The sequence below is a fragment of the Stegodyphus dumicola genome, chromosome 12 (genome assembly GCF_044657685.1).
Source record: "Stegodyphus dumicola isolate Sdum_Otavi_A_Nest chromosome 12, ASM4465768v1".
Taxonomy (NCBI): domain Eukaryota; kingdom Metazoa; phylum Arthropoda; class Arachnida; order Araneae; family Eresidae; genus Stegodyphus; species Stegodyphus dumicola.
This window is the reverse complement of record NC_140779.1, coordinates 49,515,514-49,532,151: the sequence shown is the minus strand read 5'-3', so window position 1 is coordinate 49,532,151 and position 16,638 is coordinate 49,515,514. Positions and strand designations below refer to the sequence as shown.

The window sequence follows — 16,638 nt, the reverse complement described above, 5'->3', positions numbered from 1 at the left end:
AAGACCGGATGTTTCTTGCTGGACACCCATCACAGGGATGTTTCGGCCTTCAGTCGCATTGCGCTCCATGCTACTTTTTCAATAAAGCTTCTTTTTATCCCTCTGATTTCTCTTTTAGTAAGTGTTGCATACATTACTCATGTCCTTACGTATTGGGGATCTTATGGTATTAAATGTGTTGATTTTGAAAGCTTTTGTACAAAGTTATATTGAAAAAACCGTCTTGTCCTTAATTTTTGCACACCAGTGTATGTATCTGTGTGTGTACATGCATACACATATGCATTTTTAATTCATTGCATCTTTTTAAAATTATTAAAATTTTTTGTATTAAAATTTATTAGTTTTTTCCTTATCCATTTTTGATTTTGAAGTTATCCCATTTTGTAATTTTACATTTTTAGGCGATAACTTAAACTTCTTTAGTATTGTTAGTTGTTTTTACATGATTATTTTACACAGGAACTACAGTGTCAAATGTACTTTTTAGCAATGGCTTTTAAACATTCCTCTTCTTTGCAAATATTTTTTTAATTTTGCAGCACAATGCGCCCTCCTAACTCTTTTTGACTCAAACTGCTAATGATGATAAAGTCTCTGATACTAAAAACAAGCCTGGCTCCAGTATTTCTCAATTTTTGAGTAAATTAGTAAATTTAGTGGAATGCATCAAAGCTCTAAGATGAGGTCTAGTACTTTGTATAATTGAATAGTGACATATGTAGAAAATTATATTATTGATGTATTATATGTAGAAAATTATATTATTGATCAACAGTTAACAAAACTGAAAATGGGACAGATACTAGCCACTGAATATATATCTAAACTTCATTTTCATTCATCTCATCGGTGACCTTTGACCTTCATATATCAACATCAGTTTCTGTTCTGTACTTCTAGTTTTAATAGTTTTTTTTTTTTTTTTTTTTTTTTTTTGTAAACACACTGGGAATCACAGCTTTTTAAGTTGAAACACTGGTGTATTTGTTTATTTCTTTAAGATTTTTTTTCTTTTTATGTCTTCCATTTTTATTCTTTGCCCTTTTCATTATTAGAACATGGAGAAGTGTATCCAGCTCAATGTTTTCATTATTATTATTATTTTTTTTTTTTTTAAATAGGAGAATATGAGAAAACACATCTAGCTGACTGTAGTAGATGTAATGTTGCCAAACTTCCATAATGGAAAAACTCAGACCAGTTGTCCTTTTTTATACTTATTTTAAAACTGAATATAGACTTTTTTGGTTAATTAAAAATTTACTGTAAGATCATCATAAAAAACTAAATTTCATTCAAGAGTTAATTATACATTACACTAAAACACTGAAAAATTTCTGTTTATAAAGCATAGTCCCGTGTTTAATGATACACTATATATGAACATTAAAAAGAAACCAATTACTGATAAAGTAATAAGGGGTACGACATAGATCTACCTCCTCATAGTGCAGCCTGGAAACACTTTGAGGGTAAATAATTTACAATTTTGGCATGCAGCCTTCTTTTTGGAGGTGATTAATGTTGAAGAAAGGCTAGACCTAGTGGAAACCATCCATATAAAGAGAGATATTGCACCAAGTGTTTTGAAATATTTTGCTTTGGATCCATTGCAGCTTAATATCCACCTATTTAGTGGCTGCACATTTTTACTAATAGTTCTTAGCTTGACTGTCATTTTGAAGTTGAGGCTGGTGTGTTTTCGAATCTTTTTACTTTTTATACTACCGCAGGATACATTGGTACCTCCTTTGATGGTGAATTAGTAGCCATCCATATAGCCCTAAAGCAATTATTAACTATTCATTATACATTTGGAAAGGCATTCTTTTCTGATTCTCCTGCAGCCATTCAATCAATTAGCTTTGTTGAACATCCATTAATACCTGAAATCTTACAATGTCAAGAATTCCTGAGAACTCTCACTTTAGAGGGGAAACAAATCATTGTCTAATGGATGCCTGGCCATTGTGGCCTTTGGGGCAATGAACAAGCAGACTTCCTTGCAAAAAGAGGTGCCAGCTTATTACAACATCCTAATACAGCCTAATTCTTACAGGGGGATTAAACTGTTTTTAAAAGTTTATTTACGTCTAATATCTTACAAGATCTTCAGACTTGTACAGCCCTAAACAGTTAGAGAATAATTCCTTCACTTATTCCCGACAGTCCAAGAAGCAACGCAGTTGCGGCTTTCTGTCTGTCTACAGGACATGATTACCGTGTCACCCATCTGCATTGCATAGGCATTTCAAGCGATCCTGTTTGCCCACTTTGTGATTCTGGAGAAGAAATGGACAGGACCACCTGCTTCAATGTGGGACTCTTCGTGGTCTTACTGAGGTGTCGAAATACTGGGAAGCAACAGCACTATTTAGGCAATGACTTCGGTCTTTTTGTTCTTAGTTTTACTGTTTATAAGAGTTTAGTTATTTGTAACTTTTTGCCTAGCCACTAGAAATAAAAAACTTAAAAAAAAAAAAAAAAAAAAAAGAAGAAGAAGAAAAGAAAACCTTATAAAGTCTGTACATTTCATTCCAATCTAATAAATAAATAAATAAATAAATAAATAAATAAATAAACAAATCTTGAGTTTAAAAAATATTTTATGGGTAAAAGTATATTTACGGGTATCCCTTGGCGATTTGTGGCAGCACATGGATATCGAGTTTACACAATTCTTTCACTTGTTATTTTGGTTTGTGCAGCTGCAATTTTTGTGCAAAAATTGACACTACACAAAGCCAAAATAACAAGACAAAGAATTGCACAAACTCGGCATCCATGTACACATTGACCTATTTTCACTTAAAAAAAATCATCCCAGAATTGCACAAAAATGGCATTGTGCACTCCCTTTATCCATTTACACATCGACCTATTTTCACTTAAAAAAAATCAGAGAATTGCGCACCATGTACACATTGAACTATATTCACTTAAAAAGTCAAAGGTGCAGCCAACAAAAAAATATATAATCCCAATAAAATACATTTTAAATCAAACAATGAAATAACATAAAAAAGAAAATTCATCTTTGCACTACACAAAGGAAATATCCACTTACCTTACTTACGAATTAACATGTCTTCAGTCAAACAAAATTCCTTCACAGCATCCAAAAACTTCCTAAAATGATCTGAACTAGAATCTGTATACTGGTACCGCCACATAAATTCACAAAAGAAGAGTAAAAAATATCCTCCATAATTATGTTCGACTGTGCGCATTTCCGACGTTCGACCATACGCATTTCCTTCCTACAAATAAAACACCTAATAATGGCTACTAAGTAAACCTTCAATTATACACCAGTCAAGTAATGCTCTTTTCCCCTTTCTTTCCAAATCGTACAGAAACTTCAAATTAAACTTACCACATTTGGCCATTTTACCATCTAAACCACAAAACAAGCAATATACTTCCTGACCAATACACACCACAAGCCCTTACAAATTGACCGCAATCATGGGAACTACTCTTATATGTGCCCTCAGGTTGCCAAATTTCTTGCCATCCACAGTGCCATATTACTATCTAAATTTTTTGTCTACGTTTTTCGAACTTTTAAGTCTAAAATGTCTACAAAAGCCACGTTTTGAACACACAGTTTAAGCTAAAAATCCAAAACAAAAACAAAAAATTTCGATAGCAAAAACATAAAGTTTCTAACCAAAATATCTGACAAGAATCAATGTACACAACAATATCTTTTAACTTGAAAAAACCTCTACGAATTGCACAATCTAGGCAACGAAAGAATTCTATGAACTACGCACATCTCGCTTTAATAAATTAACACAACAACAATAAATTTCAAAGAATACCATTTACACCACATTCTGTTTAAACTTAAAAAAACATCTATGAATTGCACAATCTAAGCATTGCACACAAATCAACAAAAGAAACTAAAAAAAAAAAAAAAAAAAAAAAAAAAAAAACAATGAACTTAACATTCTACAAAATAAAAACAATAAAATAAAATGCACTTACCATAATACATACGTGAATAAAATTTCGCCAGTCACAAAACGTCTGTCAACAAAAGTGCCTCGATTTTGCTATATCACATGTCTTTCTGCGATTCAAAATTTCGAAAGTAACGATAAAAATTTCCCCCAAAGTTAACTTAATACTCAAAAACCACAATCCAAATCTTCTAAAACACTTTTTTAGTTCCAGTCGTATAGTGCAGTAATATGTGGCTGTCAACTCCGCCGACAGCCACATTCTTTAGCAGCAACCATTTGACTGCAAACCCACACAAGGCTATCAAAAACACCATTCTTCGTCCGACTTCTCATATCAGCTCCACATTTCAGACATGCCCAACTCCATTTTAAAAGTCCTGACTCTCACAGAAATTCCAAAAATGCCCTTCTATCTGTATAAACACACTCGTGAACAAAAGACTCGTTAACAACTCCAGCATCGTATCTTTTAATACTAAATTTACTTTCCACACAATCTAAAATACGCGACTGAAATCTTGCCACCACGTCTCTACGTCAAAAGGGTTGTCATACAAACAGCATCGTCCACCAAACCATCCCATAGTATGGAATAGCGGCAAAAACCAGTGCAGAACACATATCGCCACATTTGCAAATTACTTTACCACACATTTGGTGATCTTAGGCCGCATATAAGAGCAGAGCCCAATCATGCAACCGATTATGTCATAATAGGGTTTCCATAACATTCAACTGCTCAGGCTACCATATATGAAACAACTTTGCAATAATACAAGGGGTACCCTTCTCTCTACTCTAACTTATTCTATGCTTATAAAATATTTTTTCTGTTGGAATATTTATTAAAACATTAAAATAACACTGTTATTATAGGGAAAAAATTAGTTTTATTACTTATAAAATGCAACTCTGTTTTATGTTGGTGTAGATTTTAAATAACAACTCCCTGAATTTCAGCAATGATACAAGACGGTCTTCTTCAGCAAAAAAAATCCTGTGCCTGACTGCCCATAAAATTGATACAATTCTATTCAAAATCCATGCTAAACTACAGTCTTATTTGATATTTTATATTATTTATTAGCTAGTAAAAAAGAAATTTTCTTGTAATTTTTTTTTTTTTTTTAAATTAGGCAGATAGCAATATTAAATGCGTTATTCAATACTGAACACTACCTTTAATTAGTTCCTATTTTGAAAGAAATATTTTACAAGCAGTGATTTCAATAAAATGTTGGAAATCCTGTTGCATTAAAAAAGTGCACATATACAAAAGAAATAAGTGGTGTAGAAATATTATCTATAACTAAGACAGCATCGACCGAAACTAAAAAAGTGCTTTAGAATTCCATTTATTTAGTACAGATAGTTAACTAATTTAGGAACAAATTTCAAAGCTTTTATTTTTGTTAGAATTTCACTTGTTTAGTACAGACAGTTAACTAATTTAGGAACAAATCTTTTATTTTTATTCAAGTTCACTTAATAGAAATATATACCATAGCATACACTGAATAGGAGTTACAGATATTTAGTTGATACATTCAACCTTTATAGCTTAATGTTTAATTATTTGCAACTATAATTATCAAGAAAGATTAAGTGAACACCATTTTTAGACTAATAGAATAACAAATTTTATTAAGTGATTAATATAAATGGAAGATGTCACATTAATTAGTACTAACTTCAGTTAGAAGTTTGTGGGAAAGAAATTTATTTATAAACAAAAAACCAAATTTATTTTATTATTTTTTTTTTTTTTTTAAATTTTTAGTCATATATATATACTGATGTGAAAAAAATCTGAATTTCGTTGATCCTGATTTGTGTACAAATTCAATCTTTACTTGTTGATGTATAAATAAACTACAGCTTCTGAGTTCCTATGACCTATTTCCACCCATTTAGCTAAACATAGATCAAGGAAACCAACATTGGAAGTTATTTAAAGACAAAACCTGGGTATACTCCAGTCTCACTAGGCAACAAGCATTTGGTGCTGGCAGTGCATCAAGTAGTTTACAAAACTACTAAAAAAATACAGCATGAAAAAGAATTCAGTTCATCATTTTCTATTAAAATTATGGTTTGGAAAGTGATAAAATATTAAAATTTTAAATAATGAAGTAGTTCTGTGAATTCCACATTACATTTAGTTTAGAGTATACTTATATATTCTAAAGATTATTAAGAAACACAAAAACGCGCTTGAAAAATTATTTTATAAGAGATTTATAGAGATTAATTAATAAGTAAGCGCTATTAATACGACAAAACAGCCAAACAGCACGAAATTTTTAAAGTAAAGAACTGATTTAAAAATCAGAGCAGATAAAATCAGTGAAAAGAGTAATGAATTAATAAATCATTTATGTTTATTATTTGCAAATTCCTATTTATTTTGGAAATGAAGAATTTAAAATCAACATTACCAATTCATATTATACTTTATACAGGACCTTTTTTATATAATAGAGACATAAAACAGGAAAAAAAAAAAAAAGACCAATTATTTTCAACGAATAAGATACACAAAAATTAGAAATGACACTTACCCGAAATCTTGAAAAGAGAACCCCCATATTCTACTATTTATTTCACTCAAAATAGATTAACTGTAGGCCGATTTTTGATATCCTAATTAATAAATCAATTTTAAAATCTGAACATGTGTATAAAATCATAATGATATCAATTACCGTCTAGTAAACAACTTTTTCCGCCACCATGAATATGAAATTTTACGCCGACCCACAACCACAACCAAAAGGAGAGAGCCACCTATCAAAAGCGAAACGTTTTCCCTAATTAGAACATGTTTGATAGCACATCAAATATAGTTATAGAAATAAAATTTTTAATTACTTGCTATTCATTACTTCAGATTCTTGATTCGGATCTAATATTTTTTTTTTGGGGGGGGGGAATCTTTTGTTCAAATTATTCATAAAAAAAAGGAAAATTTTATTCTGTATTCTACCTGTAACCGCCATATATATGTTTTGAAAACCGGTCATCGGTGCAGAAAGACTTAGCAAGTGCAAAACAATACATCTGTGTACTTTCTCTGTGTTGTCTTGTCGGCTTAACATTAAATTATGGATCATATTTATTCTGTTTTAAGGAGAATTATACCAAGTGCATCAACAAATACAGATTGGTAAGCAGTTTGTTAATAAGTGCTACTTCTTAGGAACAATTTCATCGTAAAGCGATGCATAAAAACTACATGCATAAACTCCGTGTGAGTTCAATTACAGTGGTGTACATTTCTTTTCAGATACTAGTATTTTTGAAATTTATGTGCGCAGATTTCGTGGTAAATATTGAAATAGAGACTTCAAATTTTTATGATATATTTTTTTTCCTATTTAAGCCTTGCTTATTACAAAATAAGTACTATCAAAATAATCCTTGTAATAAAATAATTTATTTAGAAAACGTTAATCAGAAAAGTCACTCGAAAGTTTTGTTGAGATGGTTTGGCAAATGTTCTTTATTGTCATTATTTTTTTTTTTTTTTTTTTTGTTTAATGAAAGTACATAACATGAACTATTGTCTGTATTTCGATATTGTTATTTGTTTTGCAAAATATATTAACCGTTTAAGTCCCAAGCAGCGCGATCGCGCTGTTAAGATTTTATGTCGAGAAAACCCAGTACATTTCGAACATTGTGGACAAATTGAGAAACACTTATGCAAGAGTGCGTCCGATCGCTTTGCCAATTGCAATAAATGTGATGAGAAAAAGACTTGAATCACGTTACCTAACAAATACAAGAAGCGCTATTGCTCCGATTGAGATTCATCGATGTAAAATAAAGCGCTGTTACGCTGCTTCGTATTTCTCGACATAAAATAAAACGAGCGCTATCGAGCTGCTTAGGTCTTTTCATACTCATTTAGAGGAAGCGCGGGTGTGCTGTTTGGGATTTTTCGACAGTGGTTTTTCAATACCCCCAGGACTCAAATAATTAACAGTTTCCTATCAGAAATGAGGCCCAGGTTAATCTTTGGATCATCGTAACTTGATTTTTTGGCGAAAATTTGGCGACCAACCCTGCTAGTTTTTGTTTGGACGCCATTTTGTTTTCACAAAGTAAAAGCTTTTTTTTTTTTTTACTCAACATTTTTTTCCAACAATCTGCTAGCCGAATTATGCTTATGCTAGAACTTTTATGGAACGAAAGTGCTTAATCATAACGAAGATTAGGTGCGAAATTAGGAAAAGTGCAGTCACAAACTGCTTGCTGTGTTTTTAAGAATTGCACAAAAATGGCATTGCACACACTCTTGACTTTATCCATGTACACTGCTAAAGTCCTAGCTTGTAACCTTTATCACCTTACCAAAATGTCGCCAAACTACCTGTTACCATATTCCAAAGATTAGCCGAGGCCCACTAGTGGCCAAGTGGTAAAATCACTGAACAGTAGTAGTTCCAATCTGGGTTCGATTCTAGGCAAAAGGGCTGGCTGCATGGGCATTTTTGTGGTTTTTCCCATTTGCAGTATGTATAAATTTTTCTTAGAAAGTTCTTCATGAAGGCATCCCTTCCCTTAAGCAAATAACTCTAGAATGCTATTTAACTAATTTTGATGTGATAAAATGTTCAAAATTGTATGGAACTTTTGAAAGGGAACTAGAAGTTCTGGAATACATTCCAATTTAACACCAAAGTGCTCTAGATTTATCTAATGAAAAAAAATGACAATAATTCTGTCTCTTTTTTTCAATTATCCTTTAGTTTTTAATTTCAGTATTAGTCTGTAGCATGAATCTCATGGATTCTTAAACAGTTCAGGAATTGTGTTTGTTCTAGAATTAATAATACATTCATATTTATTTCTTTATTTTTTAGCCATATATTGGATTTTCAGTAAGGTATTCAGGTACATGTAAGTTTTGCCAGCGACCAAAGCACCAAAGAAAAAATGGGCTAATCTTTGGAATATGGTAACAGGTAGTTTGGTGACATTTTGGTAAGGCGATAATGGTTACTAGCTAGGACTTTAGCAGTGTACATGGATAAAGTCAAGAATGTGCACAATGCCATTTTTGTGCAATTCTGGGATGTTTTTTTAAGTGAAAATGGGTCGACGTGTACATGGATACTGCGTATGTGCAATTCTTAAAAACACGCGAAGCAGTGGGCGATTCTGCACTTTCTCCCAATTTAGCACCTAATCTTCGTCATGATTAAGCATTTTTGTTCCATAAAAGTTCTAGTGTAAGCGTAATTCGGCTAGCAGATTGTTGGAAAAAATGTTGAGTAAAAAAAAAAACATGCCTTTACTTCGTGAAAACAAAATGTCGTCCAAACAGAAACTAGCAGGTTGCTATAGCAGGGTTGGTCGCCGTATTTTCACCAAAAAATCACCAAGTTACCATAATCCAAAGATTAGCCAAAAAAGGTTACCTAATGCAATACCCCCCAAAAGATAATACTTACGTTTTATCGCAATCACCTTAGTAGAAGTCTTCGGAAGTAACCAAATTCTGGCAACTGTGCATATAGTGGTGCTTTAGGTACCCATATCCATTGTAAGTTGCAATCCAAAAATTCACCTTTTTCTTCTGAAAAAAAAAAAAAAAAAAAATCGTTAAATTTCATCAAAGAGTTGTGCTGATACGTAAGTACCAAAAAGAAACATCACTTTTCAGTAAAAGAATTTGAACAGAAATATTTTTTTTTAAAAGATTATTTTGCAAACTACAAGTAACTTATTACTGTATTGAATGTGATTTTCTTTCCCCCCCTTTTTTTTTTTTGATAGTTTTTCACATTGCATCTGCATTTGGCTTCTGGCAGTGCTTGTATCATTTCATGACCTTTTTTTTTTTTTTTTTTTTTTTTTTTGCAAATTTGAATGGAATCTAAAATACCCCTTAGAAGCATGCGATAGGTTAAAAATTATCATCGCATTGAATCCGGGGGGGGGATTTCTTATGATAAAATATTTAAATTTTATATTATGCCCAAATTTTTTTTTTTTTTTTTTTTTGCTTTTTACAGACATAAATGTTTAAAGAGTATTTGGGCTAAAGTATTTAAATAACAGCACATTTTTAGAATTTCCAATAGACAGTCTCGTGAGCCTTAGATAAAAATGTTTTATTCCTACAGTGTTGCCACTGCTTGCTTTGAAATCGTTGAGTTTTTTTAATAAAAAATTTACAAACTATAAAATAGACAGTAAAACATATTCTAAATTTGAGCTTCTATGTGCCCATGTTTGGGTGGAGAACTATGTTATTCAAAATTTGATGGTTCTGGGTATTGTTTTTTTTACAGTGCAAGAAACATACATGCATTCATGTAGATTCTTTACTACTTAGTTTCTGTAAATATAATATAGAACGATAATACTTAGTGGCAACAATTTGAAAAGTAGAATAGCCGTTTATAGTGATCTGACGCAAAATGCCATTTCGAGACTAATAGCCCTTTTTGGCTAATGCCTATTTGGGCTAAAAAAGAAAGAGAGATCTTGTAATTTTTCTGACTTGGCTTCTGATTTGCTGTATCGTTTGGCAGTAAATGCTGCCAAACTTAGCAGTTAATCGCTGGTTACCAGTAAACTTGAATGGTACCATTATTCATAATAATAACTTATTTTTCTTTTGTGTTGCTTCCAGGATAACTGAAGGCAAAGCTGTCTTGTCTGTTTCAAGTAGGAATACTATTGCTTTTACGTCAACAACTGATCTGCTTGATGGAACTGCTAAAACAACAAGAATCCACGTATATGTTGCTGATCTCAACATGCCATGGGAGGCATATAAGTAAGTTTAACCATATTGAAGGTAGACTTTTCAAATGAAAAAATAAACAGATAAAAAATAAGTAAAGCTGTAATTTTTGCTAATTAAGAAAATTTTAAGATACCTTTCTGTTAATAAGGTGCCACCTAGTGTTAAACATTAACCCAATAAGGTGCCACCTAGTATTAAACATTAACCCAAAATGTATCTAGATGGCAGCAGCTCTAACAATACATAAAGTTTTGTGTAATGAATTTGTTTTACAAAATACAAAATTGATATTCGATACATAGGAGGCAGGAAACTATTATTTTCATTTAACATTATCGAAAATACATTTGTGTCTTTTCATACATCTTATAAATTCAACAAGGTGCTAATTTAGATGGTGGCACCTAGTGCTGCACTGATGGTTGTATACCATCTGACCAGGATCACTAAAGTTGTATGAGTGATAAACTTGTGGGTGTTGCTATTTATTAGCTGCTAGTTAATATGATAAAGCAAGTAGAAATCCCAGAAAGAAACTTCTTGGATTGATGTCATTCTTTTCACTTATTTGCAATGATGTCAGCATACATTTATTCATGACACAATATCATATTTTCCACTTTTACCCACATTTGGCAACAGCTGCTGATTAACAGAAAAGTACCAAATTTAATATGGGATAGGTCTTGCAAATTGTTATATAGACCTCTTAGTAAATTCTTGGTATCAATGGTTAGTTTTCTAATAAGTTCTGAGAATGTGAATTCATGACTAATATTTTTGGTTGATCTTTACATTATGGTAACTTGGCGATTTTTTGGCAAAAATTTGGCGACCAACTCTCCTACAGCAACCCTCTATTTTTTTTTTCCCACCGCCATTTTGTCTTCACGAAGTAAAGACATGTTTCTTTTCTTTTTATCTACTGAACACTTCTTCCAACAATCTACTAGCCGAATTACACTTATGCTAGAAATTTTATCTAACAAAACTGCTTAATCATGACAAAAATTCACTGCAAAATTGGGAAAAGTGCACAATATCATACTCCTTACGCGTTTTTCAAAATAACATATACACATAAACCATGTACACGTCGACTTATTTTTACTTAAAAAAAACATCCCAGAATTACACAAAAATGGCATTGCGCACTCTTCACTATATCCATGTACACTGCTTTTTTTCTCATAAATTAGAAAAATTTCACGAAAATACATGACAATTTTCTGAATCTTTAAACCCGGTAAAAAAAACATATATGAAATTACCTGATCGCGAAAAAGTGTATACCCTTTCCACATATGAACATTTCCACATATAAAATAAATAAAATATCCAAAAACTTTTACCTCTAAATCATCTATTATATTATAAACGTCACCAAAGAATTCATACCGCAAGCATTACAAATAATTAGTGTCAAATATTTAATAAAATTCACAAAATAACTATCATTTAATTAAAATATCACTAAACCATGTACACGTCTTATTTTTGCTTAAAAAAAAATCCCAGAATTGCACAAAAATGGCATTGCGCACTTTCTTCACCATATCCATGTACACTCCTTTTTTCTCATAAATTAGAAAAATTTCACGAAAATGCATGACAATTTTCTGAATCTTTAAACCCGTTAAAAAGAACATATATGAAATTACCTAATAACGAAAAAGTATATACCCTTTCCAAATATGAACATTTCCACGTATAAAATAAATAAAATATCCAAAAACTTTTACCTCTAAATTATCTATTATATTATAAACGTCACCAACGAATTCATACCGCAAACATTACAAATACTTAGTGTCAAATATTTAAATTATTTCCATGCACGTTTACTTCAACTAAAATGTATACCAAATTCCTACAAACATAAAATTCACAAAATAACTATCATTTAATTAAAATATAATTAAATTCAAAAACACTACTTAAAATATAAATAAGCACATACATTAAATTAATAAAAATTAGCTTACAATCCTAATTATTTTAAACAAAATCATTGCTAATAACAATTTTCCCAATAATACCAAATTACTTTACTTCCACCTTACATTTAGAACAATGCATAAAAATAATATCCTCAAATAATTAAAAATACTTATTTACCTAATCTTCTTCAGAATCTTTATTACGTGTCCGATAAACTTTTCTTATTTCCTCCGATAAATAAAAAGCAAGCGTATGTGAGCTTGTATCAGGATCTTTAAAATCATACTTATAGTTCACAGCAAGGTACCAGGTAAAATAAATATCTTAATAAAACATCTTTATTTCTATCTCACACAACCTTAAAGAAACACTTATTACTACCCCTTTCAATCCCACTAAATACCCATTTCGAATTCACTTTAGTTAGGGCCATGGGATCCAAAAATTAACGAACGCTGTTTCACATAACACAGAATAAAGCCAAATACAAAATTTCCAGATTTTTTCCCGATTTCCCCCCTTTTCCGATTAAAGAACCGTAATTCGTCCATTAATATCACATGACATATCCCATGATCTCTCATTTCCCTCACACAAAATAATGCGTAATCGAAACTGAGTACTGCTCACATTATTACCAAAGTCCCAGGTAGTAACCTTTATCGCCTCCAAAATGTCGCCAAACTACCAGTTACCATATTCTAAAGATCAGCCATATTTTTTGGTACTTTTCCGTTTCACTGGTGCAAATCTCGCCAAGCACACTTTATTGGCGACAACACACAGTATACACATAAAAAACCTTAACAAATGTTAGTTCTAAGAATTTTTTATTTTGAAGGCATAAACATTTTAATATTTAAAATTTTATAAAAAGACAATAAATATGTAAAAAGGCATTAATTTATGAATTTACTATGGTTTCTTCATGGTACAACATCCTGAATCACCGGTTCATATCACATGACCTCAGGTGATCTCATCTCGCATAATTCTTTGCGTAAACTAAGCTACAAAAATCTAATTCTCTCAGTAATTATCTACATTAATTTCAAGTTAAATTTTAATACAGAATACAAGTTTAAATGTAAGAATTATTTCAATTCGTATAAATTGCTTATTCAGAAATTATGTAAAACCACAGTGCTTTACTTCGCTAGTGCATTTTCATTAGAATTGATGAATTTAACCCTTGATTTGTACCTTTTCTATATTTTTGCCTTTGGGTGAGTGGTGTGATTGCATACTAATTGATTTAATTCTCATGAATCACCTTAGGGCATAAAATTGATCTATCTGGTCAAAATTCTATGTAATTGTATGCCAATATTGAAAGAAAAAAATCAATCTGATAAGAAATGGCTGTGACTTGTTTTGAAAATGAGACGTAAAAGGTTAGCAGGAAGGATATTCCATTTGGCATTGGTTGTTCCATTTTTGGCAACTTTATCTCTTGTGCCGACAAAATGGAAAAGTATCCATTTCTCTGTTCAAAAAGTTCATGGCAATCTTGTAGGGCAGTTAGTTTTATTTGAAATATAAAAGAAAAAGGATTAACTAATCACGGAACTACTCTGATATGCGCCCTCAAGTCGCCAAATATTTTTGGCGAGAAACTTTATGCTGCCATATTACTATCTAAATTTTTTGTCTACATTTCGAACTTTAAGCCTAAAATGTCTCCAAAAACACGGTTTTCGCACATGCAAAAACTACGTTTTGAACACACGATTTAAGCTAAAAATCCGAAACAAAAACAAAAAATTTAGATAGCAAAAACATAAAGTTTCTAACCAAAAATATTTGACAAGAATCCATGTACACAGCGACATGTTTTAACTTAAAAAAACATCTACGAATGGCACACTGTAGGCAACGAACGAATCTATGAACTACGCACACCTCGCTTTAATAAATTAACATAACAACAATAAATTTCAAAGAATACCATGTACACAGAGTTCTGTTTCAACTTTAAAAAACATCTACGAATTGCACAATCTACACTAAAAACAAATCAAGAATATAAACTAAAATAAATTTCAGACAATTCAAAAAACAACAATAAAAACGGAAATTCATACCAAAAACAATGATTATAACATTCTACAAAATAAAAACAATAAAATAAAATGCACTTACCATAATGAAAGCTTCTTTTAAAAGCAGAAATATCTTTCCCCCCTATCTTCTCAGATACAGAGCATGGAAAGTCCAAAATACATTCGTTAATAAAATTTCGGCAGTCACACAATGTCTGTGAAGAAAACTTCCACGATTTTGCTATATCACATGCCTTCCTACGATTCAAAATTTCGAAAGTAACAATAAAAACTTCCTCCAACATTAACTTGCTACACGAAAACCAAGATCCAAACCTTAAACTCCACTGACACCCACATACTTTATTAGCAACAATTTTACTGCAAACCCACACAAGTCTATCAGAAACACCATTTTTCGTCCGAGTTCCCATATCAGCTCCGCATTTCGGACACGTCACACTTCGTTTTAAAAGTCCCGACTCCCACAGAAATTCTAAAAATACACTACGATCCCCATAAATACATCCGTGAACAAAAGACTCGTTAACAACTCCAACATCGTACCTTTTCATACTAAATTTAGTCTGCACATAATCTAAAATACGCAGCTGAAACCTTCCCACCACGTCTGTCTTTCATCTCAACACAGGCCATTTCAAAAACACACGCGACACAAACCAACTAGCAATTAAGAAACTACTCCACCAAAAGACTTTTCAACGTCAACATGGTTGCCACACAACACGTAATTGCGCCAAAAACCAGCGCAAAACACATATCGTCACGTTTGGTGAAATTACGGCGTTTATCAGAGTTGTACCCTAATCACTTTCAAAGTAATATTCTGTCAGAACTTGCACATTGTTGCAATACTACTGACATTTCTTTTACTACTAGTAATATGTGTCTTTTAATATCTGTCATATTCTGGCACTTGTGTCATTTTAAGTAATTTTAACTGCCTGAAAACCTTGGTATTATATATAGATAAACTCAGTGGTTAAGAAATATGGCAAATGGCTTGACAGGGATCTGTTTCTCATTAAAACAACCAAAACATCTTAGTTCAAATAACTATTTGCTCAAAATGTGGCATTATGTGAAATAATCAAATAATGCTTTAATTCTTCTTGCATTACAACATGAACTACACTGTCCCAGATAATGTACTTCAGATATTTCTTCAACATTGCTGGTCATTAAAATTGCCACACTATGAAAGCGGCATGCAACAAGCATTAAATTTGCATGGAAGATATGTGCTGGGATATGCCAATGATTAGCATTCTAGTGCCTGCACACAAAGGTATAAGTGATGTCATTTACATTATGTATAAGTGGAACGATTGCACAGTTGGTTTCTTATTTGGAAAGCACATTTGAGTGTTGGTTGTTTGTGTGAAGATCATGTTATGCATTATATATAAAATGGAGAAATTCCTACAAGCATGTGTCGGAATTCAGTCATGTGACCTATCAGAACTGTGATTTATTGTCTTGTGGTATTGGTGCTCATGTTGGTTGAGATCCCACAACTATTCAGCAGATATGGAATGGATGGTTCTAGGAAGGCCATACTGAATACCATGCAGGATCTCAGCAACCCTGAGCCTCTAATGTCAGTCTTGTAGTCCTCTCAGCCTTATGAGATTGTACAGCAACATCAATTACCGTGAGTGAGGAACTTGCTCACATACAGGATAACAAGTATACATATAGATGGTGTGACAAACACCTGTGGTATAATAGCATTTGTGTTTTCTCCACACTGTAGTAGAGGAAGGTGTGATTACAGTGCATCTCATTATCGCACCATCACAATACGATGGTGCTGTACAATGGTGCAGCACCATCATCTCATCTTTAACACAAATCCCGGTTCTGTGTACAGCATCATAATGTACTTATTTAT

The 16,638-nt window shown here is 32.0% G+C and overlaps 2 protein-coding genes across 7 annotated transcripts in view; one reads left to right on the top strand and one right to left on the bottom strand.

Moving 5' to 3' along the window:
• LOC118184402 (endoplasmic reticulum junction formation protein lunapark-like) overlaps positions 1-6,755 on the bottom strand; it is a 79,349-nt gene extending 72,594 nt beyond the window's left edge. For 4 of the 5 annotated variants that reach the window (XM_035354076.2, XM_035354087.2, XM_035354081.2 and 1 more), the window contains exon 1: positions 6,539-6,755. In XM_035354076.2, coding sequence (XP_035209967.1) covers positions 6,539-6,565 — 27 coding nt within the window. In that variant the 5' untranslated portion in view covers positions 6,566-6,755. The remainder of the gene's footprint in view (positions 1-6,538) is intronic. The other variant, XM_035354071.2, reaches the window with a different exon arrangement.
• A 267-nt stretch (positions 6,756-7,022) lies between these two features.
• The window catches only part of MED16 (mediator complex subunit 16), a 78,334-nt gene continuing 68,718 nt past the window's right edge, over positions 7,023-16,638 (top strand). For both annotated transcript variants that reach the window (XM_035354057.2, XM_085827716.1), the window contains exons 1-2: positions 7,023-7,143; positions 10,624-10,770. In XM_035354057.2, the coding sequence (XP_035209948.1) occupies positions 7,082-7,143; positions 10,624-10,770 (209 nt within the window). In that variant the 5' untranslated portion in view covers positions 7,023-7,081. The remainder of the gene's footprint in view (positions 7,144-10,623; positions 10,771-16,638) is intronic.